General features: G+C 42.2%; 1 protein-coding gene and 1 pseudogene across 1 annotated transcript in view; one reads left to right on the top strand and one right to left on the bottom strand.

Annotated features, from left to right (window-relative positions):
* Positions 1-24,438, bottom strand: part of LOC111528100 (contactin-associated protein-like 3) — a 100,051-nt gene that overhangs the window by 53,468 nt on the left and 22,145 nt on the right. The window contains exons 6-9 of the mRNA XM_031934086.1: positions 18,615-18,786; positions 13,082-13,188; positions 8,998-9,117; positions 1,551-1,751 (exon numbers count right to left, since the gene is read on the bottom strand). Of these exons, the coding sequence (XP_031789946.1) occupies positions 1,551-1,751; positions 8,998-9,117; positions 13,082-13,188; positions 18,615-18,786 (600 nt within the window). The remainder of the gene's footprint in view (positions 1-1,550; positions 1,752-8,997; positions 9,118-13,081; positions 13,189-18,614; positions 18,787-24,438) is intronic.
* Positions 22,604-24,006, top strand: LOC111528101 (annotated as a pseudogene).

Below are 24,438 nucleotides of genomic sequence, written 5' to 3'. Positions count from 1 at the left end.
TGAGATCAGTACTACAGGATCCATTTCATCAAAGAGGAAACAGAGTCTGAGAAAGATTAAGGAATGGCCAACATTTCCGTAGCTGCTAAGTGACAGACTTAGCATTTGAACTTCAAACTTGGAATGCAACAGACCTTTGTTCTTTCTACTACACCAAATTGGCTGGCAGGCATCCAAAAGAGAGAGGGATCACCCTGGGAAGGGACTCAGTTGCGGATTGCACAGGTCTAGCACAGTGGGTAAGATTTAAGAGTGTGAGGGCCGGGCGTGGTGGCTCATGCCTGTAATCCCAGCACTTTTGGAGGCTGAGGCAGGCGGATCACCTGAGGTCAGGAGTTCAAGAACAGCCTAACCAACACGGTGAAACCCCGTCTCTACTAAAAATACAAACATTAGCCGGGCGTGGCAGCACACGCCTGTATTCCCAGCTATTACGGAGGCTGAGGTAGGAGAAGGGCTTGAATCCAGGAGGTGGAAGTTGCAGCGAGCAAAGATCGTGCCACTGCACTCCAGCCTGGGCGACAGAGAGGCGAATCCAGGCAGAGGAAATGGTCTGGCATATTCCAGGGCCTGACTGGCCAGGACGGATTAGGGAAGGCAATGCAGGTATGGGTTAGTGGATCAGCGCAAACCACCTTCCTGTGACAGTCATATACCACTTTCAACTTAACAAAAGATTTTGTATTGAAAATTTAAGAGTGAAATTAAAGTGGCTTTATTATGCTACCGACATACCCTGTTTTTGTTTGCTTTTTTAAGACAAGGTGTTGCTCTGCTGCCCAAGCTGGAGGGCAATGAAGCAATCACAGCTCACTGCAGTTTCCAAAAGATTACTTCCATTTATGAAGATTAAGGTCTACATTTCTCAAGACATAATTTCAAAAAAATGAGACACCCACTGAAAAAAGTTTTTAATAACACTAGTAATTATTTCACCTAGACCACAGTGAGAGTAGCGGGGCTGAGGAAAGGCAAACTCAGATAATCTCAAGGGAGGAAACAAACGTTCCAGGTAGATTCAGAGGAAGACTTTGAGAAGAGTAAGGAGGTTACTGGTTCCCACTGGTCTTCATGAAGAACTCTGCTATACCCAGCCTGCCCTACAGCCATCATCCCTCAGTGTGAATGGAAAGCTAAGTCATAAGTTATTAGCAAAATTTCCCTTAATTTAAAAAGGACAAGTCACTCACTAATCCCGCATATGAACGCTGAACGGTCAGGAAGGCGCTCAATTGCTCTTTTGTTCCATCAAGAGCAGGAAGAGAAGGAGCGAGCGGTCAGGCCTTTGAACTACACGCCACGGGAGTGACCCTGGCCTGTTCTCCCTGGAAAGGCACCTCGCAGCCCGAGAGCCACGCCCCGGCCCCACGTGTGAGAGCCACGCCCCGGCCCCACGTGTGAGAGCCACGCCCCGGCCCCCGCGTGTGAGAGCCACGCCCCGGCCCCCTGGGAGAGCCACGCCCCGGCCCCCTGGGAGAGCCGCGCCCCGGCCCCACGTGAGAGCCGCGCCCCGGCCCCTGTGCCCCTGTGGCCCCAGCCGCGGAGCTTACCTCGTGAGTCCGGGCGCCGCGCCGTCCCGCAGCGCAGAGCCAGCCGCTGCTCACAGCGCTCCGCCAGGCTCACCGCGGCCCGCAGCTGCCCCGCGCTCGCCGCGTACGCGAAGGACACAGCCGAGCGCGGGTGCCCGCTGGGGGCACCTCGGACGGTCACCGCGTCGGGGCCGCCGTGCCGCACCACGGTCCACGCGGCGTCTGCTGAGCAGAAACAGGCAAACGAGAGGCATCACTGGGCGGCAGAGGCCGGCAGCCAGGGGCAAAGCAGACGCGTCTTTTATGTGCATACACTTTTAATTGAAATTTGCATTACTGCATGTTTGCCCCGATTTGAGGAGCTGGACCTGAAGAACAATGTACCGAGCCAGAACTCAGCCTCTAAGAGAAAGCATATTGGGAGAACTGATGGCCAAACTTCTGTGATGTCATGCCTAAGTGTATCATGTAAGCAATGACTTTTTAGTTGTCAAAATCATTTTTTACATCAACACAAGCATGGGACCAAACCGTCTGGATCTTTATCTTTCTAAACTCATCTGCATTTTCCTCATCTGTACGTGCCTCTATTTCTTTCATTATCGAATAAATTTATAAAAGATACATATTGGGACCATGTGATGCACATACGGGTATAATAGGAAGCAGCTCTATTAAAATAAAGTGGTTTAATTGTGTCAGCTTCTCCATCAGTGACCAAGCCCAGAGGAATCAGAGGCCTTGAGCTACTAACAGCACTTTCCAGGCAGTGACCCTGGGCATCTGACTGCCCGCTGACATCATTTCTGATGTACCTCTGTCACTTGATTACTTATATTGTTTTGATGAAATAAAAACAGAACGACTCCACGTCTCATAAGGGAAGAAGTGCATCTTGAGTCCTTCAGGGTTCCCAACAATGCACCTCCCACCCGACTCGAAGTCACTTCAATCCTATGCTGGTGCCGTCTGTTCCTTGAACCTCTAGTAAAATGTATTTAGAATAATGGACATTTTACATAAAAATTTTCCAAACTGGAGAGACTAAGAAAGAATCCTATGAGGATTTTTTTAAGAACTACGAAACAAAACAATGTAATACATTTTACCTTGAGAAATCACCCTTCCAGCCCTTCACATCTCAGGATGTTTAATGGCTTGGCTGCTAACCATGCATAAGACAAATTTCGCAGCCTTACTGTTACTTTACACACGCCTAACAATAACAACAACAGAGATCAGAGGAAAGGACAAGAAAACCAGCCATGCTACTGAAATATCTCTTTAGCCACAAAACCCACGGAGAGAAAGGTGTGATATGTACAAATGAGCCACAAGTTCAGGAAAAATCTGCAAATTTAAATAATGAATGCAATTTTCAATTAAATTATCACTCTGCTCAATGTACTCACCAAAGGAGGCTCTAAGTGTGCCTATGGTAATTTCAGTTCCATGGGTTTTCCTTTAATATTGCTCTTTTTTTTATTTTAAATTTTTTATTTTATTTATTTATTTTTGAGACAGAGTCTCGCTCTATCGCCCAGGCTGGAGTGCAGCGGCACTATCTTGGCTCACTGCAACCTCCGCCTCCTGGTTCAAGCAGTTCTCCTGTCTTAGCCTCCCACGTAGCTGGGACTACAGGCACACACCAGGCTAATTTTCATATGTTTTTAGTAGAGACGGAGTTTCAACATGTTGAAACTGTTGGCCAAGCTGGTCTTGAAATCCCTACCTCAGGTGATCCACCTGCCTCAGCCTCCCAAAGTGCTGGGATTACAGGTGTGAGCCACTGCGCCCAGCCTCATTTTAAAATTTTTACAATCTGGTGTTACTCTGTGCACATCACCTACGCTCACCTTCAGAGTTTTCCTATCAACTGAATCAAATACAGAAAAACCTATGGAACACTAAGTTGGGCATTGAAGATGATCAATCACATGCCATTTGGGGCCATGTGTTCATGATTTGTGGTACAGTGGGACAGAAAGGATGGTCCGGAGTAGTTCACATAGGCTGGTGGGCAGTATGATAGATTTGCAGTCACAAATGGTTAAGATGTAGTCATAGAAATGTCCTCAGTACTGAGAAGGGAACTGTTGAGAATACATCTGTAAAGCTGTTTTTCTGAAGAGCAGAATAGTAACCGGGGACATTATACAATATGCATTTGTGTTTATAAAATTCCACTTGACTCACTTCTCTTTATAATATCAATAGTAAAAGACCCAAAGAAGGACACAGACCACTGCTGTTCCCCTAATTGCTCACAATTTATTTCAATAGATTATAAGCATATTGGAACTGGAAAGACCTCAAAGAGCATCTAATATAACCCCTATATTTTTCTTTCTCTTTTTTATTAGAGACAGGGTCTCCCTCTGTTGCCCAGCCTGGAGTAGTGGCACCTTCATAGTTTACTGCAGCCTCGACCTCCAGGGCTCAAGTGAATTGCACCTGAGTAGATTAATTATAACAGTGGCTAAATGCGGAAAGGGGTTCAGAGGTGTGGCTGAGTCAGAACACACTGGAGGCTGTCTCATTGGCCCAGGAGGAGGGTGACTGTAATACGTTGATCCCTGTTCCACTCCTGTTGCTCAAATAAATATCTGACTTTGAAAATTAAGCTAATTTAACTTCATGATTTTGATTGGAATTAGCAGTACAGATGTTTCTCAATTTATGATGAAGTTGCATCTGGATAAACTTATTATAAATTAAACATGCATTTTAATACATGTGACCTACTGAACCTAGCTCCACCTGGCCTAACTTAAATGTGCTCAGAACACTTAAATCGGCCTACAGTTGGGCCAAATCATTTAACATAATGCCTATTTTATAATAAAGTATTGAATATCTCATTTATTAACTACTGTACTGACAGTAAAAATATATATATAATAATAATGGTTGTGGCCAGGCATGGTGGCTCATGCCTGTAATCCCAGCACTTTGGGAGGGTGAGGCAGGTGGATTACGAGGTCAGGAGATCGAGACCATCCTGGCTAACATGGTGAAACACCATCTCTACTAAAAATACAAAAAATTAGCCAGGCATGGTGACAAGTGCCTGTAGTCCCAGCTACCGGGGAGGCCGAGGCAATTGAACCCAGGAGGTGGAGGTTGCAGTGAGCTGAGATCGTGCCACTGTACTCCAGCCGGGGCGACAGAGCGAGACTGTCTCAGAATAATAACAATAATAATAGTTGTATGGGTACTTGAAATCGGGATGCACATGTTTTCACATAGTAAAGTCGCAATATTTTAAGTAGAACCATTGTAAATGGGGATTGTCTACACTTAAATAATAAAATTTACTCAATATATCATATGAAATCCCCAGCATCTGGTATACCCATTCCTATATGCCCCAGAAGAAAAAAGAAAATAAGATCCACTGTGTTCTGTTGTCAGGATCATACATATTAAGATCTCTTTTTGGAGAACTGACCTCTTCATTTGTCTGAGAAAGTCTTTATTTCTTTACTCTTCAAGGAGAATATTTTGTTTTGCTTTTTCTCTCTTTCACACTTTAAATATCTCACTCCATTATTCTTGCTGGCATGATTTCTGAAGAGAAGTTGCTGTAATACTTATCTCCTCTGCAGGTAAGGTGCTTTCTTCCTCTGACTATTTTTAAGTTTACTTTTACCTGGGCTGGGTGTGGTGGCTCACGCCTGTAATCTCAGTACGAACTCAGGTCGGGAGTTCGAGACCAGCCTGACCAACACGGAGAAACCCTGTCTCTTAATAAAAATACAAAATTAGCCTGGCGTGGTGGCACATGCCTGTAATCCCAGCTACTCTGGAGGCCGAGGCAGAAGAATCACTTGAACCTGGGAGGCGGAGGTTGCGGTGAGCCAAGTTCGTGCCATTGCACTCCAGCCTGGGCAACAAGAGTGAAACTCCATCTCAAAATAAATAAATAAATAAATTAATTAATTAATTAATTTTACTTTTACCTTTGAATTCTATAGTTTGAAAATATATGCCTGGTATAGTTTTGGGGGCCTTTCTCCTTCTTTAGTGTTCTCTGAACTTCCTGGATTTGTAGTTTGGTGTCTGATATTAATTTGTGGGAATTCTTAGTCATTATTGCTTCAAATATACTTCTGTCCTTTCTCTCTTTCTTTTCCTAGAATTCTCTTCACACGTATGTTACACCTTTTGTAGTTGTGCCACTGTACTCAGATACTATGTTCTGGGTTTTTTTTTGGGGGGGGGGGGTTCAGTCTTTTTTTCTCTTTGCTTTTCAGTTTTGGAAGTTTCTATTGAGGTATGTCCAAGCTTAGGGGATTCTTTCCACAGCTGTGCCTGGTCTCCTAATAAATCCATCAAAGGCATTTTTCATTTCTGTTACGCTGTTTTTGATCTCTAGCACTCCTTTTTGCTTCTTAGAATTTCCATTTCGCTGCTTACATTGTTCATCTGGTCTTGCATGCTATCTACTTTATCCATTACGGTTTTTTCCATATTAATTATAGTTGTTTAAAATCCTGGACTAATAATTAATAATTCCAACATCCTTGCCATATCTGAGTCAGTTTTTTTCTTTTTTTGAGATGGAACCTTGCTCTGTTGCCCAGGCTGGAGTGCAGTGGCACAATCTCTGCTCACTGCAAGCTCGGCCTCCTGGGTTCACGACATTCTCCAGTCTCAGCCTCCCGAATAGCTGGGACTGCAGGCACCCGCCACCATGCCCAGCTAAATTTTTTGTATTCTTAGTAGAGACGGGGTTTCACCATGTTAGCCAAGATAGTCTGGATCTCCTGACCTCGTGATCCACCCGTCTCGGCCTCCCACAGGCGTGAGCCACTGGGACCGGCCCTGAGTCTGTTTTTAATGTTTGTTTTGTCTCTTCAAAGTATGTTTTCTGCCTTGAAATTTTTTCTTTTTCTTTTTTAGAGACAAGGTCTTTGTTGCCCAGGCTAGAGTGCAGTGGTGTGACCATGGCTCACTGTAGTCTCCAACTCCCAGGCTCAAGCGATACTCCCACCTCAGCCTCCCAAGCAGCTGGGACTACAGATACATGCCACCACGCCTGTTTTGTTTTTTGTAGAGGTGAGGGTCTCACTGTGTTGCCCAGGCTGGTCTCAAACTAGTCTCAGGCTGTCTTCCCTCCTCAGCTTCTCAAAGTGATGGAGTTACAGGTCCAGCTGAAATTTTTTCTTGATAGCCAGATGTGATGTACCAGGGAAAAGTAACTGCTGTAAAGAGGCCTGCAGTACTATAAGTAACATCTGTTGGAAGGCGAAAGGCTCTGTAGTCCTGTGATTAGGGCTGAGTCCTTCAGAGAGCCTGTGCCTCTGGGGCTGTGACCTTCACAAGAGCTTCTCAGCCCTCCCTCCCATCACCACGCTTACATGGGACAGGATGGCCAGAGGTAGGTCATTTCCTTCCTCCAGGCAGGTTAGGCTCTGAAAACAAAACAAAACAAAACACAACACAACACCACACCAGTAGTTTAGGTGAACTATCTGCCCTCGAGGAAAGACGTTGTTCAGAAGAACAGAAAGCTCTGGTGTACTTCAAGACGGTTCCTTTTCACCTCCCCCTTCTGGAAGCATGAGGAGATTTTTCTCCAACGTTCACTGTGAGAACCTGGTCAAGCTCTTAGGTGTAAAACTCACAGAAGTGTGGGGACCCTTCTCTGACTGGGTCTTCCTGGAGTTTTTAACTCTCAGCTGTGTCCACATTGAGCATCCAGCAGTTTGTGAATTAAGTTTAGGTTTTCCCACCTTGACGACGGTTTCTCCGAAGGTTTCTGCTTGTGGAAGAAAGTTGTCATTCTATATATAAGCCTGCCTGTCTCTCCAATTTTGGGGGGCAGCGGTTTGTTCTGTGACCTCACTTCTCTGCTGGATCTAAAAAATTTTGTTGTTTTTCAGTTTGCCTGGCTTTTTACTTGTTCTTAAGACACAGTGCCTACTTCCAAGCTCTGAAGCAACTGCTTTTTGAGGGCTATCACCATATATACATTTCAAGCTATTAGAGTAGTAGTTTGACATTGCACATTTTATAATCATTATTGCTTCATTTGAACAACTAGAGAATATATTACTGGCTACAGAGCAATGCAGTATCTAAAGGTGACCTTTTCTAGGGGAGAAAAGAGACCAGAGTTTAGTGATTCCTCTGTCGTTAGCTAGATTTTGTCAGTAGTTACATCCCTAAGCAACTTTTCTGAGCCTTGGTTTCCTCATCTTAAAATGATGACAACCAAGGTCCTTCCTGGTTGTGACTTTGGTTGAGTCTTTTGATATCTACCAAGACCATTTTTATGGGATTTCTCACTTTGGTTTGATTGTCTGAGTCGGGGGATTTTGGAGGTAACTGGTATCTCATGGCAGAACGTCTGTGGTTCTTTATCTTCAGCACGTTGCTGTGCAGGTGGCTCTGAAACTTCTGAACGTTCCCTGTGAAGTTTTAATATTTTTTGGCAATCTTTGCTAAGGCACTTTAAATGACCATGTAATTTCAGTTATCTGTTCCTTTTTCCTTGGTGCTTGCTGACTCATTTGGTTATTGTCCAAATTTATGAAACTTTTGAAACCTTTTGTCAGCACAATAAATGAGAACAGTTTATTCCAGATTTCCACTTTCCAGAGAGTTGGAAGAGCTAGGTGACAACAAATTTCTGTAAAAATGTAAATATTTAAAAGGCATTCTAGTGCAATCTTCTATAACCAAGCTGTGTTCATTTCTTTCTTTTTTTTTGAGATGGAGTCTCGCTCTGTCACCAGGCTGGAGTGCAGTGGCACGATCTCGGCTCACTGCAACCTCTCTCTTGGGTTCAAGCAATTCTCCTGCCTCAGCCTCCCAAGTAGCTGAGACTACAGGTGCGGGTGCCACTACACCCAGCTAATTTTTGTATTTTTAGTAGAGATGGGGTTTCACCATTTTGGCCAGGATGGTCTCGATCTCTTGACCTCGTGATCTGCCTGCCTCGGTCTCCCAAAGTGCTGGGATTACAGGAGTGAGCCACCACGCCCAGCCCAAGCTGTGTTCATTTCTAATAATATCTAAAGCACAAGAAATAATCAAGTTTCTTTGGTTATGAAAAAATTATATGCCATAAAAATCACTAAATTATTTAAGATGCACATAAAACACTAACATATATGTTATTTCTTAGCACTTTTAAAGACCTGTTTTTTTCTAAATATAGAAAGCATGTAAATCACCAAATGAGAGGTTTATATTTTATGATGCACGTGAACAGATGTATTACGAGGAGTGTAGGAGCTAGAGAGATGCCCTGGCAGAGCATTAAATCTTGCCTATAATCCAACCCAGACAAACAAGAAATACAAGAAAATTTTGTTGACAACAAAATAAACAAATACATATTTAATGCTTCTACTTAGCAAGTACACACTATCAAACTGCATGTTTACATAATGCTGCCAACTAGGTAAATTTCTCCTTGGTCTGTTCTGATATGTGCATCTAACGATGATCAACATACCTGTCATATTGCAGTACACAAGAAACGGTCCCAGGGGGCCACTTCCATCTGCATCAATATAGTAAAGCCCGGACGGGTCCCCTCGGTGCTTGTGGGCTTCACAAGACTGCTCGTAGAGAGCTGCAGGAGAACACCAGCCATAAGAACCAGAAAAAAGAACTCCAGATGTTGAGTCAGTGTCCAAAGGTTCGCATTGCTGAATTACAGATATGTGATACATATGACCCAACATCATTTTATAGTGTATGAGAGTATATTTGACGAGATGCAAGAAAATGACATTCTAAAAATTAAATCTATTTCTATTAACAAAGGAGAAGAAAATTACCTAGTCAAAATACACTTAAATGTTGGATGTTGTTAGATGCTGAATAAATATTTGGTCACAGTGTATTTCTATTTTGAGGAAGAAGGAAAGATTGTGTTGGTGTTCAAAAATGAAGATGTGCTTACAGTGGGACTGTGATACTATCTTCAATAGGCAATCTTTTGGCAATGTCTAGAGGCTGTACTTTCTCTACATCAATGTTTTCTTTTGCTTTTAGGCAAGAAACCATGCAAACTCTGAAGCACAGTGTAAAAGACTTGAAGAGATATGAGAGGAAAACTTTGTGAATCTGAATCTGAATTCTGTGTGCTATTGAAGCATGGTTCTTTTCAAAGTTGTGGCAACTATACCTCAGAAATAAACTAATTAAGGAAGGAACCCTCATTCTACCTGTAATAACTGAATACCTGAGCACATTAGTTTTAAACTGCCTAAATAATCTGGCATTTTCCAATAAACATTCTGTAAAGTTTTCCTTAAGCTATGCAGCAGTTATAAACTTTGCTTCCTTTAAAACAACCTATGTATGAGCATTTTAAAGAGAGAAATAGAATTTATAAGCCATCAACTTCTCTTCATTAAAAAATAATTAAAGTTGATTCAAAAAGAAACTTCCCTATTTTGCAAGTGACAATTCAAGATAACTGAAATTCAAAACAGGAGAGAAACTGTTTTGAAAGATATCCCTATGCAATGTAAATTTACTCGTGACACAATTGAATATTTTCATTCGTACAAGTAAATGTTTTACCAAGTACAAGGTATAGAATTAGTATCTGCAGGAGATGGACATTGTTAATCTTTATTTCTTTCCACTTACGGCATATTGATTTAAATAGATACATATATTTGTAAATGTCTGGTAGGATTCACTCAAATTAATAACAATGCTTAGGTATAGGGTACAGGCTAGGTTTGGAATGGGGACAAATATTGAGGAGAGTGACTAGAACTTGTGCTTCATGTGAACTGTTTGGCTTTTTAAATGATAATGTATACATGTGTTAACAGATAGTATATATTAATTGTATACAATAGATTTTATTTTAATTGTATGATTAATTATATACAATTAATTATAGACAATTATATATAACTAGTTGTATATAATTGATATATGTAACACAATTAGAAATACAAAATAACCTATTCGGCTAGGTGTGGCAGTCTAGTCTCACAGTCAGTAACTGTAGGCTTGGCAAAGTTGTACCTTTAGCGGGGACAACAGTCACCTCAATGATTAGATCAGACTGACGCCTGAAATACTGTTTCAATCTCCTGATACTTTTCCCTCAGAAGTTTTTGAAGTTATATTTTCATTGCAGTGAATAAATATGCACTAATGTAACTCATTCATTAATTGCAACATTAAATGCAATCAGATGATGTTGAGTGTGGTGGTGGATATGAAGTCGTTCGATAACACACAGGATCACGCTTCCGCTATTAGGTAGGATACTATGCCTGGAGGATGAAAGATACACAGAAGTACAAGATGTGGTCCCTGCACCAACTCTATGACCTTATCAAGACATGCAGCCTCTGGTGTGAGAGGCCACTCAACTCCTAAAAATGTGTCATGGCGGCCGGGCGCGGTGGCTCACGCCTGTAATCCCAGCACTTTGGGAGGCCAAGGCAGGTGGATCACGAGGTCAGGAGATCGAGACCATCCTGGCTAACACAGTGAAACCCCATCTCTACTAAAAATACAAAAAATTAGCCAGGCATGGTGGCAGGCGCCTGTAGTCCCAACTACTTGGTAGGCTGAGGCAGGAGAACGGCGTGAACCCGGGAGGCAGAGCTTGCAGTGAGCCGAGATCACACCACTGCGCTCCAGCCTGGGCGACAGAGCAATACTCCATCTCAAAAAAAAAAAAAAAAAGAAAAGAGGCCGGGTGCGGTGGCTCAAGCCTGTAATCCCAGCACTTTGGGAGGCCGAGACGGGCAGATCACGAGGTCAGGAGATCGAGACCATCCTGGCTAACACGGTGAAACCCCGTCTCTACTAAAAATACAAAAAATTAGCCAGGCGAGGTGGCGGGCACCTGCAGTCCCAGCTACTGGGGAGGCTGAGGCAGGAGAATGGCGCGAACCCGGGAGGCGGAGCTTGCCGTGAGCTGAGATCCGGCCACTGCACTCCAGCCTGGGCGACAGAGTGAGACTCCGTCTCAGAAAAAAAAAGAAAAGAAAAGAAAAGAAAATGTGTCACGGCTTTATAAACAGGGACCCTTCTAGTACAAAAGTCATACTTCATGCTTCAGTCTGTGAGACTCACTCCTGGACTGTCTCCTCTTTTGCCCAGATCCTTTGCAGAACCTCAGGGCTGGGAGCGCAGAATTCTCATTGCGTGTGTGAAGTGAGGTTTTAAGGCTCCATGCCCTGCCTTTCTCCTGTGGTTTTTGTGAAAATCAGATGTCTCATGGAAGAGTTCTTAAAAGCTTCAAGTAGGACCTCAGGATGAGAAAGTGGAACTGAGGGCTTTGCATCTTGCTCTGTTTCCTTGAAGACCCAGGGATGGGCGAAATATTCCTCAGAAGTTGCTCAGAAATGTCAGTAGAGATATACAGAAAGAAAACTTTAAAAGTTAAAAACAAACTGAAAAACAAAGTAGGCTTTTGAGGATTCTGTGATGTTCTAATTGTGACAGACTGCCAGACGCCAATAACATGGCATGGCCTTTGAAATTCACAAAGGGTGATTCTTCAGTCAAGACAGATGATTTTTAATACGGCAGAGGCAGTTGACAGGTGTTAGAATATGTCATCCCTCAGACATTGTTCTTACACTTAAATGTCTACCAGAAGCATGTGGAAGGTTGGTTACAACAGACTCAGGCCACCATCTCCAGCGATTCTGATTTAGTAGGTTTGGGTGAGGCCTGAGAGTCTTTACTTGTAACAGGTACCCAGGGACTCTGGGTGCTGCTGGTGCATGGACCACCAATCAGGCATCCTGGAGCCAAGGCTGTAGAGCCAACCTCCTTAGCTCAACTCCTCATCTGGCCACAAACTAGCTGGGGGCCAAGTTACTTATCCTCTTTCTGTCTTCAACTCTGCAATGAAGATAATAAGTACTTTCTCCCTGGAGCTGCTTTAGGGTTAAATGAGTTAATATATGCAAAGCAATATCAAAGGGCCGGCATAAGTACTCGGTACATTAATACTTTTACAATTATTGACTTTACAATCATCATCGCCACCAAAGAAAATCACAGTCATTGGAAGAGACCTTAAAGGTCCTCTAGTTTCTAGCTGATACCCAATCACCTCTTCAAAAATTTTACCATGTTGCAATCCCATGATGGCCTCATCCCAGTGACTGTTAACAAATCTTTAAATACCTTAAATGTAACATGGACAGCCTGGCAAGGGGTCGTTTTTCCCCCTTTCTTTGACTGAAAAGATCCTCAGAATTAAAAGTATGGCCCAACTCAAGTACTGGAACAAGCTGTTACATCATGCATTTTTAATTTAATTTAGTTTCTACCTTTTACTCTATCTGATTCTCCTAGACTTATTTCCCCACTGCTTGCCAGCTTCTTTTTTCAATCCTATTCGTACCACGTATTTCTGTGTACTGTCTCAGCACCCTTGTATTAGATAAGGTGGATTAAAAACAAACTAGAAATTGAGTGCTGAAGTATCTCTTCTGATATGTTTGCATGATCGCAGATATGCAGCTACATATAAACAACGGACCAAGATGAAGTGACAAGGAGATGCTGTGACAGAAACGCGAGGGAGGCATGAAGCTTACAGGAGTGACAGGTCTCGCCCGTGTAGCCTGTGCCCAAACAGTCACAGGAGAAGCTGTCCCACGACTGGGAACATGTGCCCCCATGCTCACAGTAGCTGGGCAAGCACCTAAAAGAAAACAGATACAACTGCTGTTTCCCTTTTTTGATCATCAGAAAATAAATGTCTTACCAAAAGCAGCTTAATGTGAAAGAACAGCATACACAAGATAACCCCACATGACGTGATTACTGGGTCTGCCATCAAGGTTCTCTAAATATAGGGACAAACTTCGGATAAATATATCCATTAGCATGCAGCTGATTATCAGGTATCTGTGACAGCTGAATTGTCAACACGTGTTTTTTTTTTTTTGTCCCAAGTGACACAATAACTTGACATGTGGCTAGCAAAACCAATTACATACATAAAACTAGGAAATACGGCTGCGCTACTCCATTGTGGTCCTTGTTAAAAGAAAGAAGAGGAAACAGGGAGGAAGATGGAGGGGAGGAGAAAGAAACAGAACAGCTTCAGCCACATAGTGACAGAGGTCCAGACATTTTAAAGAACATTTAATTTAGGTCATCTTGTCACCTTTTAGACTTGGAATGAGCAGTCGGCTGTTGTTTTTTAAGCAATCTTAACACTGGTCATATGTCAATATGACCCAAAGCAATCTACAAATTTAATACAATTCTTATTAAAATCCCAAAGCCTTTTTTTGCAGAAAACAAAAATCCATCCTAAAAGTCATAGGGAATCTCAAGGGACCCTGAACTAGCCACAACAATCTTGACAAAGAACAGCTGGAGGTCTCGCACTTTCAGAGTTCTCTGGAGTCTGCTGCCGCCCACTATCATACTGGGGGCCCGGCCTGCCTGCCTCTCAGGATTGTTAGGGGAACAGGGAGCAGGGTACACCATGGAAGCTGACCAGCGGCTGACACAGAGTGGAGGCTTCACCAAGAGGTAGTGTGACCTTCTCGAAGCCTGGCCTGAATACCAAGACCCACCTCTGCCTTTAGCAGGGTTGGATCTCAGCCTCTGCCCGCTGTCTCCCACTGCTGAGCACATAGCTAAGGCTCCGCCCGCTGTCTCCCACTGCTGAGCACATGGCTAAGGACCTGGTAAAGAGTGAAGGTTCTAAAGGACACTGACCCTCCGGGCCGTGAGGGACACCCTCGTCCATGCTAAAGCAGCAGAGGGGGTAAGCGCCCGCCCAAGTGCCCCTCCCCATGGGACCCAGAGAAGTAGCAGAAGAGGGGCGAGGAGGTTGTGACAGGCCTCCTGGCTGTGATGGGAGGATGACCAGCAGAGAACTGGGGTATGAAGTTGACAGAAAGCCCCAGGGGCCTGTATTTGGCCTCCGGAGAGATCCTTTGAGGGGAACCTGAGGGGCTGGGAAGAAGAATCTGCACCATTCCCTACCCTCCCCGTGCCCCCAGCCCCCCATCCTGGCTCTCTGGCAGTGCACCACCAGCTCAGGGCCAAGACTTCCACTGATTACACGGTGCTAATGAGCATTTAGTCTGCATTCAGAGAAGAGTTGGGGCCATCAGAATCACAACTTTTCAAGTATTTCAAAGGCCAAGGCATGGAAAAGCCTGTGTGAACTGATCAGAAGACGGGGAGTTGGAGTGAAAGGCGAGGGTGGCTGGGGTGGGGGCCCACCTCCATACCATTTTTAAAAAAGCAGCTGTTCCTTTTCCCCCACATCCTTCTCCCCCTCCTCCCCTTCTTTCTTAATGGAGCATCTTAAGATCATACATGACATGAAGATTCTACAAATTTTAAAAAACATTAAAAACCACTGCTGTTTGATATCAACAGGGAGAGAACTTTAGTTCAAAATATTTTGAAATAAAAACTATTTAAGTGATCTGGAGACTATCAACAAGCATACACTATTTTTCTTCAACTAAATACAACATCAATTACGAAAAATTTACATGTAGTACAAATAATAGAGGAAGTAGCTAGCATGCAGAAGGCCAACACAGGGGAAGATGGCAGAGGGAGGGCAGGAGTAGGGTGAGCAGCCTGGTCAGCACAGCCAGGTGAGGAGGTGACACAGGCCTCCCTGCTCAGGGAGCCCCAGCTGGACCCCACTGGAAGCCCTGCCATGTGGTATACAGGGCAACCCTTAAGAGCACAGGAGTGTGATATAAGAGCACAGGAGTGTGATATAAGAGCACAGGAGTGTGACGTAAGAGGTGATGTAAGAGCACAGGAGTGTGACGTAAGAGGTGATGTAAGAGCACAGGAGTGTGACGTAAGAGGTGATGTAGGAGCACAGGAGTGTGACGTAAGAGGTGATGTAGGAGTACAGGAGTGTGACGTAAGAGGTGATGTAGGAGTACAGGAGTGTGACGTAAGAGGTGATGTAAGAGTACAGGAGTCTGACGTAAGAGGTGATGTAAGAGTACAGGAGTCTGACGTAAGAGGTGATGTAAGAAGTTAAAACCTATCCTGGCCGGGCGCGGTGGCTCACGCCTGTAATCCCAGCACTTTGGGAGGCAGAGGCAGGCAGATCACGAGGTCAGGAGATCGAGACCATCCTGGCTAACAGGGTGAAACCCCGTCTCTACTAAAAATACAAAAAATTAGCTGGACGTGGTGGTGGGCGCCTGTAGTCCCAGCTACTCAGGAGGCCGAGGCAGAAGAATGGCGGGAACCCGGGAGGCAGAGCTTGCAGTGAGCCAAGATGGCGCCACTGCACTCCAGCCTGGATGACAGAGCAAGACTCCATCTCAAACAAAGAACCTATCCAAACATAAACATCCATTATTTGTGACTCTGTCATTCAAAGTGCCCATTGCTATTTTTTGCGTAGCTTACAATTTTGACTAAAAAAGATAACTTCATACCCCATATCTGTCTCTAAGTAGGATTTTTAGGTCTGGTATTTGAATAACATGTTTCTACTTTGCAAATTAGTGATATGGTTTGGCTGTGTCCCCACCCAAATCTCATCTTGAATTGTAGTGCTCATAATTCCCACATGTCATGGGAGGGAACCTGTGGGAGGTAACTGAATCATGCCAGCAGGTCTTTCTCATGCTGTTCTTGTGACAGTGAATAAGTCTCACGAGATCTGATAGTTTTATAAAGGGGAGTTTCCCTGCACAGGTTCTCTTGCCTGCCACCATGTAAGATGTGTCTTGCTTCCCCTTCACCTTCTGCTATCATTGTGAGGCCTCCCCAGCCATGTGGAACTGTGAATCCATGAAGCCTTTTTCCTTTATAAATTACCCAGTCTTGGGTATATCTTTATTAACAGCATGAGAACAGACTAATACAATTAGAGCTTTTTTTTTTTTTGTTAACAAAGAAAGGCTAATACATGCTTACAGGCCAGTTTTCAGGATACTTAAAAGTGAATTTTCAGTATTTTCAGGATTTCAAAACTGAACATAAAGGCAACAGCAAAGGTCTTTAATTTTAACTCTGTAGAATGTCATTTTGTGTCCCCAAAGTTTTCTAATTTTATTGCTTTATAAAATTCAGGTTTTCAAAATAATCTCAGAGGAGCTAGTCTTCTATGTTACTGACTTTGGGAATGAAATAGTGAATAGCCTTCATTTGTAGCCCTATTTGAAAATAATTTAAAAGTGCTTTCTTAAAACCCTTATCTGCAATGATTATTGTACACATCATGGCTGAAGTTTAAGTGTGGCTCACACATACATGCTTACTTGAGCATGTCTGCAACTAACTTTGGGGTACAATTTGGAGGCCTTTTTAAAATGTGGGATCTTAGAGACCAAGTTAGGCACCAGTGTAACTCTTGTGACTTTGAGGTTAAAACAAAACAGTCTATAACAGTAAAAACAATAGTTTTGTACTTTGGGAGCTACGTGCACAAAGCAGGCAATGTGGATCATCTCTGAGAAAAGGCAGCCTCACGATATATATCTCATAACAGATATACCGCAAATGGATATTTTGTTAGTAATTAACAAGATATCAAAATAATGTCATGCAAGTGGAGAAAATCACACTTGCATCACAGCTGGGCTGACAGCTCTTGTCACTCACAGTGTGGGCACATGGGACATTTCCCCTTAACCCAGACAGAACTGAGCTCCCTGGCTAGTTAGCTGAGCAACGTGGGATTATATTAAGTGAGCAAATGGCCAGAAATCTTCCCAACTACCCTCCCCGCTACAGAGTGGGGTTCTGGAGCTGGTGTTGAGATGTAAATGCAGTCCCAGCTGTGTGTCAAGAGTTGGAATCTCAAGAGTGAGAGGTACCTGACAAATTCTTACACTTCATACGTATACTCCTCATCTTTTAATTAATCCATTTTCCCTACAAATCAGCAGAATGTTCACAGGGGGAAATTATTCCGTGCTGAATAAAGTTCATATGAATGAACTTTTCATTTAGTAGAAATTATGGTTTTTTAATATGTCACTATGAGTTATAAATTAAAACCTGTTTAGCCAGAGATGATAATTTTACAGTTAATGTTTAAAACAGAATTGACTAACAGAATTTACTCCATGAAGAAGGCAGGTTTTGAAAGTTCTACCAGGTGTAGATATAACTTTAAATTTTTAAATATGTAGCACTTCTTTATTCACTGAAAGTAAATACCAAATGTACTATGGCAAATTGTATGTAGAAATATTGTTTTTCCAGGTGTGACCCTGTGATTCTTCTCAGCCAAAATCATTGTAAAATTATGGCACAACTAGCGTAACTGTGGTTGTAATACTTATTTTAATTAAATGTTTTTCTTGTTTAACCTTCTCCATATTTCATTGAGTATGTCCTTTAGCACATATCTTCATCCATCCTTATGATTCAAACTTTTCTAGGAGAAATTACTTTTTATTTTCTCTGCAGGACATGTGGGGTTGGGTAGCTAATGAATAGTAACTCGGCAAATTCCTCTGCCTGGAAAAATATCATCCAACTGACGGGTGTGTGGTTGCAAAAGCGAGCTTGATAACTATTAGCTGAGCAACTTGGGATCATATTAAGATAAAATCCATAAGGTGTATGTCTTCTAATACAATACTATCATTTAAAAAATTTATTCCATTAGATATGCAGTTTTCTTTCTTTCTTTCTTTCTTTTTTTTTTTTTTGAGACGGAGTCTGGCTCTGTCGCCCAGGCTGGAGTGCAGTGGCTCGATCTTGGCTCACTGCAAGCTCCGCCTCCTGGGTTCCCGCCATTCTCCTGCCTCAGCCTCCCGAGTAGCTTGGGACTACAGGCGCCGCCACCATGCCCGGCTAATTTTTTTTTTTTTTGTATTTTTAGTACAGACGGGGTTTCACCATGTCAGCCAGGATGAAGTTGATCTGATCTCGTGATCCACCCGCCTCCACCTCCCAAAGTGCTGGGATTACAGGCGTGAGCCACTGTGCCCAGCCAAGATGCAGTTTTCTAATCTTCATAGTAATTATGACTATTTCATTCCCTCTGAAAAGAAAGATAACAACAACAACAACAAAAGAGAACAGAATGCCTTTTTCCAGCTGTCTACATTTGCTTTCTTCAACTTTGAAAACAGGTAAGCTAAAGTGACCGAGGATGGCCCTTACCTGTCTGTGATGCCGCAGGAGTCTATCTGGAGGTCCCTGAAACTCCCCAGCGCCCCCTGCTGTACTGAGATGGGATCCACCGCTTTGTCACCAATGGTGATGAGCCTCAGGCAGCCCTGAAACCCTCCCAGGGGGCTTTTACATCCAGAGCCAGAGCTGTTGTCCAGGCAGCCTGAATATGGAGACAAAAATAGGACAAAAGCAATAACTATGACCAAACTATTCCACAGTACTTACTATATGAAGACTGCTGCTACCCCGTGTTTATGGCCATCGGTATGATGTGATGAGCTTCACCACTCATTAGAGAGGTGAGAAGGGGCAAGGTTAGAACTGATCAAATTTAAGATAATACCTGGAATTCAGAATAAGAAATTATGGGGGAAAATTCAGATTTAAAATTCCTATAACAGGAATTATTGCCCAAAGAGGTTTGGCTTCTTTTGTGAAATCTCATCTAAGAAATAATCATGCATTTTAGCATCATGTAGTGTAAGTGAAAAAAATTAAAATGGAGGTTAAATTAAAATAAATGAAATCATAGCCCACATTTTATTTAGGATATACTGGATTTATGAAGTGCTACATAAAAATATAATTGTGTACTACCATTTATCTAAAATATGTTAAATTATCTACCCTATAGGTGTTTTTGTGTGTTGTGATGTATGTGCCTTTGGGAGTATTTAAAAACAATTTTTTTTTTTTTATACTGACTGGGTGGAAACACCTAGATTTGCTTTTCTAGTAACACTTCCTTTGGTATTAGGTGCTTTAGTCAAATATATAACCGAAGATTAAATTCTAATGTTAACAACACCACAAAAAGTAACAGGACCTAACACATTGTTAGAGTATATAAGGATAAAAATTTGCACTCTGTAATGTTCCATGAATAGAAAGAAATAAAATAGACATTTGATTATTTCCAATATTAGAAGTTAAATATGAGAAGTTTCACCACAACCATCAGCTAATATCACCTAAATTACAAATGGCAATGCTTATGACATCATTTCCTTTTCTATCTGGGCTTGTTTTGTGAAACAAGAACAATACTTATAAGAAGTAGTGGTGAGTGCCTGACTTTGACTTAAGCAGTATTATTCCACACCAGTCCAAGCATATAGGAAAGCAGTGTCTTGAACTTACTGCCAACCTCTGAGTTACAATATATAACCTAATAATGGAACTCTAATTCAAAGTTTGAAAAATAAGGAAAAGGATGAAAGTACACACTCTAGTTAAAGAAAGAGAACACAATAATTGTAAGATGTCTTTTTATTTAAAGACAACTGTTTGTAGAAAGAGTCATATTAATTCAGAATAAAATTATAAGGCATTTGTCTAAGTCAGGAGTCTGCACAGGTTTTCTCTAAAACGCCAGATAGTAAACATTTTCAGTTTTGTGGGCCACACCTGGTCTCTGCTGCATATCCTTCTTGTTATAACCCTTTAAAAATACAAAGCAATTATTCATTTGGGCTTATATAATATGCCATGGACCATGATTTGTCTACCTCTGATCTAAATGAATACTTAATTTTAACATACAAATATGAAAGAGGCACCTCATTTCATAATGGTGTAATGCCAATGATGACAGAAATTTAATAATTAATTTAATTGCACATTATGAAATTATAGCTTTAGAAAAATTTTATCCTTTGCCTTATTTTAAAAAAGCTGGCTTATGTTGATTCTGTAAGCACTGTTTCTTTCAAACTTGTGAGATATAATTTCTTATTTTCTTTCCCAATCATTCAAATATTAGGTATTAAACCTAATATTTGGCATGATGCTTTGAGTCCATGCAAATATCCTTTTCTCCAAAGATTATAGTAAATGTACAGCAATATTTATCACCAGAGGACTGTGTTTGCTTTAGTGTTCTTTCTTTATTAAAATGAAAAAAATGAAGTACAGAATTTGTACTTCTGTGTTTTTCATTGACTGATCTCTCTTTGACCTTATATTGTTAATCATGAGTACAATTTCAAAAAACAGTCAATGAAGATTCCTCTTACTGGAATCAGTGAAGCACCTCTCAATGCCTGAACTCTTATTTCCTCCCTAAAAGTCTCCAAAAAAAAAAATGTTGTGTTTAGATTTCTATTTTAATAACTGAAGCTTTACCTCCTTAACAGTTTAATATTTTCTGCTTTAGATTGCTAAAGTAAAAGCCTCCCTCATATTTAAGACTTTTAGTTTATCTAAACTTTATACATAACCTCACAGAGACTTGGAAGTTTAACATTTAACATCATATTTTTTAAAAGCTTGAAGACTAAAATCTTTTATATTTTTATATTTAAAAAGGAAATATAAGTTCAAATAGTACAGCAGAACCTTCTGAAGAATGGGAACCCTGAAGAGAGTGAACTTTGCATAATTCTACTGCATCTCACTAATCATTAAGAAATAAACACATTAGGTTAAGAATTAGGAGGATTATTAATTCAATAAATATTTTCGAATAATGAATTATAGGAATATCAACAGTTCTGCTAATCTTCGTTTCACCAAGTGGTGTTTCCTGACACATAACTTAGGTTATTTTATTTATTTATTTATTTTTTTGAGATGGAGTCTCACACTGTCACCCAGGCTGGAGTGCAGTGGTGCGATCTAGGCTCACTGCAAGCTCCATTTCCCGGATCCACACCATCCTCCTGCTTCAGCCTCCTGAGTAGCTGGGACTACAGGCGTCCGCCACCAGGCCCGGCTATTTTTTTTTTTTTAGTAGAGACGGCGTTTCAAGGTGTTAGCCAGGATGGTCTTGATCTCCTGACCTCGTGATCCGCCTGCCTCGGCCTCCCAAAGTGCTGGGATTACAGCCGTGAGCCACCACACCCCACCAAGTTATTCTTAAAGAAAATAAATTCAATAACTCTGTTAGAAAAAAAAAACTAAAATAAATCCAGGTGACCCCAAAAAAAGTTAAGAAACTTTCAGGACAAATTGTAATCATAAAGTACTGCGTGTTTTCAGATATGAAATCAAACAAAGATATTAAGACCCATGAAAATTTTAGCCCAGTTATTTTCATTTGTCTAAGCATATGAGGTTGACAAGAAAATTGTCACTGTGTGTTACTGCAGTGACAGACTTCAATGCAGTGTTGCCACAAGTTCTCGGACTAGCAACTTCCTACAAGAAGGATGTGAGGACTGGCGATACAACAGTCAATTTTGTATTCTAAATATCATGGAAGGGAGGTATGGCATTGAATAGCAGAAAGATTCCATAAAGGTAAGTTTAAAAGAATTTGACCTTCAGTCAATCTCTGTTTCAGGCATGAAGGCAAAAAATGCAGGCTATATGCACAGTCTGCAACTGTACAGGGTGCTGCTTGAAAAACACTTCAAAAAGATGAAATCTCAGACTAGAAAAAAGAAATGGACAAATGACAGTATAGAAGATAAGTCTGAATCTCCGAATTAAACTTTCTTTCTTTCTTTCTTTTGAGACGGAGTCTTGCTCTGTTGCCAGGCTGGAGTGCAGTGGCGTGATCTTGGCTCACTGCAACCTCCACCTCCTGCATTCAAGTCAATCTCCTGCCTCAGCCTCCCCAGTAGCTGGGACTACAGGCACCTGCCACCATGCCCAGGTTATGTTTGTATTTTCAGTAGAGACAGGGTTTCACCATGTTGGCCAGGTGGTCTTGAACTGCTAACCTCAGATGATACACCCGCCTCGGCCTCCCAAAGTGCTGGGATTACAGGCATGAGCCACTGTGCCTGGCCTAAACTTTCTATTAAAATAAATCTAGTGAGATCCAGAAATCCACCCATGATTTGTTCCAAGTCTCTCTCAAGGTTTCTTTGGTACAAATAACATTTTCCATTTATTTGGCATCAGGAAATTGGTGGGTTTTCTTCTCCTTCCTTCTTCCTTCTCCTTTTCTTCTCCTTCTTCATTTGTTCGTATTAACCTGGTTACCCATGGGTAGAGTCAGCAGGGCAACATTAAATTAAAAAAAAAAAAAGATGTCTCCATATGATGGCCTGGGAGTGGAGACCAGTGACTCAAAAGCAGAAGGCTAGTCCCAAAACATCAAACTTCTGCAGTCTCAGCTTCGGGTGAGGAAGGCAGCGCTCACTCAGGGAAAGAGCCAAAGAAAGAAACAGTGCAGCTCTTGCCCCAGTCACTGTCCTAAGGCCAGGCAGCTCCTCAGATGACCTGCAAACTGGGGACACACCACGGCATGCAGCAGCTGGGCTGAAGGATGCTGTTCCCAGTGGGTTTCTGCAGGGGACGTTCTGATTCCCTTAGCTGACAAATATGATCCTAGGTTTCCTTATGATTATGAGAAAGCAGTGAAGCGCCAAAGAGAGGAATGACAGACACAGCACATACGACAGGAAATAGAAGAAAGGGAAAAAGAGACCTAAAGACAAGCAGAAAGCTAGGGGGTTCTGATCAAGGCGACCAGATCCAGATTCTGATGAAGACAAAGATTAGGAAAGAGAGAGGAGGAAAAGAAGTAGGGCGGAGCTGCCATTGCCCCACCCACTTCCCTGGTAGAGAAAGACAAGAGTCACCCCGAGGTTTTCCTTATGAAGAGGATTCAAGACCTCAGTCACGCTCTTCCAAAGCTGCCATTCCTCCTCCAGTGAAGGAGGAACAGGACAGACCGAGATCTCCAAACCGGCCTAGTAGCTCCTTCCTCTCTAACGTGGTGGGAACGGTGGCGCACAACATCATGCAGAAGCGTGGCTTCCGGGAAGGCCAGGGCCTCGGGGAGCACCAGTAGGGGCTGCGCGCCGCCTTTCCGGTGGGGAAGACCGGAACCAGGCGGCAAGATCATCATGGGCGACGCCGCGGAGAAAGATGCATTGAAGAATCAGGTACAAATCCACTGACTGAAATACTTGAGTCCTACCAACGTGGTCCTACTAAGGGGCATAGTTGGTGCAGGGAAGGTGGATGAAGACTTGGAAGTTGGAAGTTGAAACCAGGGAAGAATGTGTGATGACATATTTTTCAGTTCATATGGCTTCCTATGAGACATAGCATCATTAAGGATAAAATAAGTAAAACTGAAAAGAGTATAGTTAATCTAGTTTTAATAATGAGTTCGTTTTGTTATGTTTTTCTTTTCCATTGTCAATTTATATTGGTTAAGAGAAAACAGGCTTGATGGATGAAGTCCACGGTATTTTCCAATTTTGCCATGAAAAATATGGCAAAGTTGGGAATTGTGTGATGTGTGAACTTCTTGGTGCCCCTGATGAAGAAGCAGTACAGACATTTTTAGAATTTGAGAGTTGAGTCAGCAATTAAAGGTGTTGTTCGCTTGAATAGAAGGTGTTTTGGTGGACAGGTGGCAAGAGGATGCTTTTACAATTTGGACAAATTCAGGGTCTTGGACTTGGTGGAACAAGTTTGATTTTAAGAACTAGAGCATGAGTCATCTCTGGTGACTCTTAAATGACCAGCAGGCTAAGAAAAGAAGGAAAAAGGTCACAGCCTCCATGGCTGTTGGATACTGAGACTCTTGGAAAGACTTCCAAGGTATACAGTGATTGATCCCTTTTCATTTTGTGGCTTTTAAATATTGTACAAAAATCCAAATCCGTTTCAATAAATAAATAACATGCACAGCTGACTAGTTTCAATCATTGGTGGATATTATACTGTAGGAATGAAGTTAGTGTCTGCAGCTGTACGTATTCAGGCCATTCTAACTATATAAGCTAGTTAGGAAGAAAATACTGTGGATTTTATCCATCAAGCCTGTTTTCTCCAGGCCAATATAAAACAAACGGAAAGGAAAAAGAAACATAATAAAACGAACTCATTATTAAAACTGGATTAAGGG

The sequence above is a fragment of the Piliocolobus tephrosceles genome, chromosome 14 (genome assembly GCF_002776525.5).
Source record: "Piliocolobus tephrosceles isolate RC106 chromosome 14, ASM277652v3, whole genome shotgun sequence".
NCBI classification, from domain to species: Eukaryota; Metazoa; Chordata; class Mammalia; order Primates; family Cercopithecidae; genus Piliocolobus; species Piliocolobus tephrosceles.
This window is presented reverse-complemented; position numbering and strand designations above follow the sequence as displayed.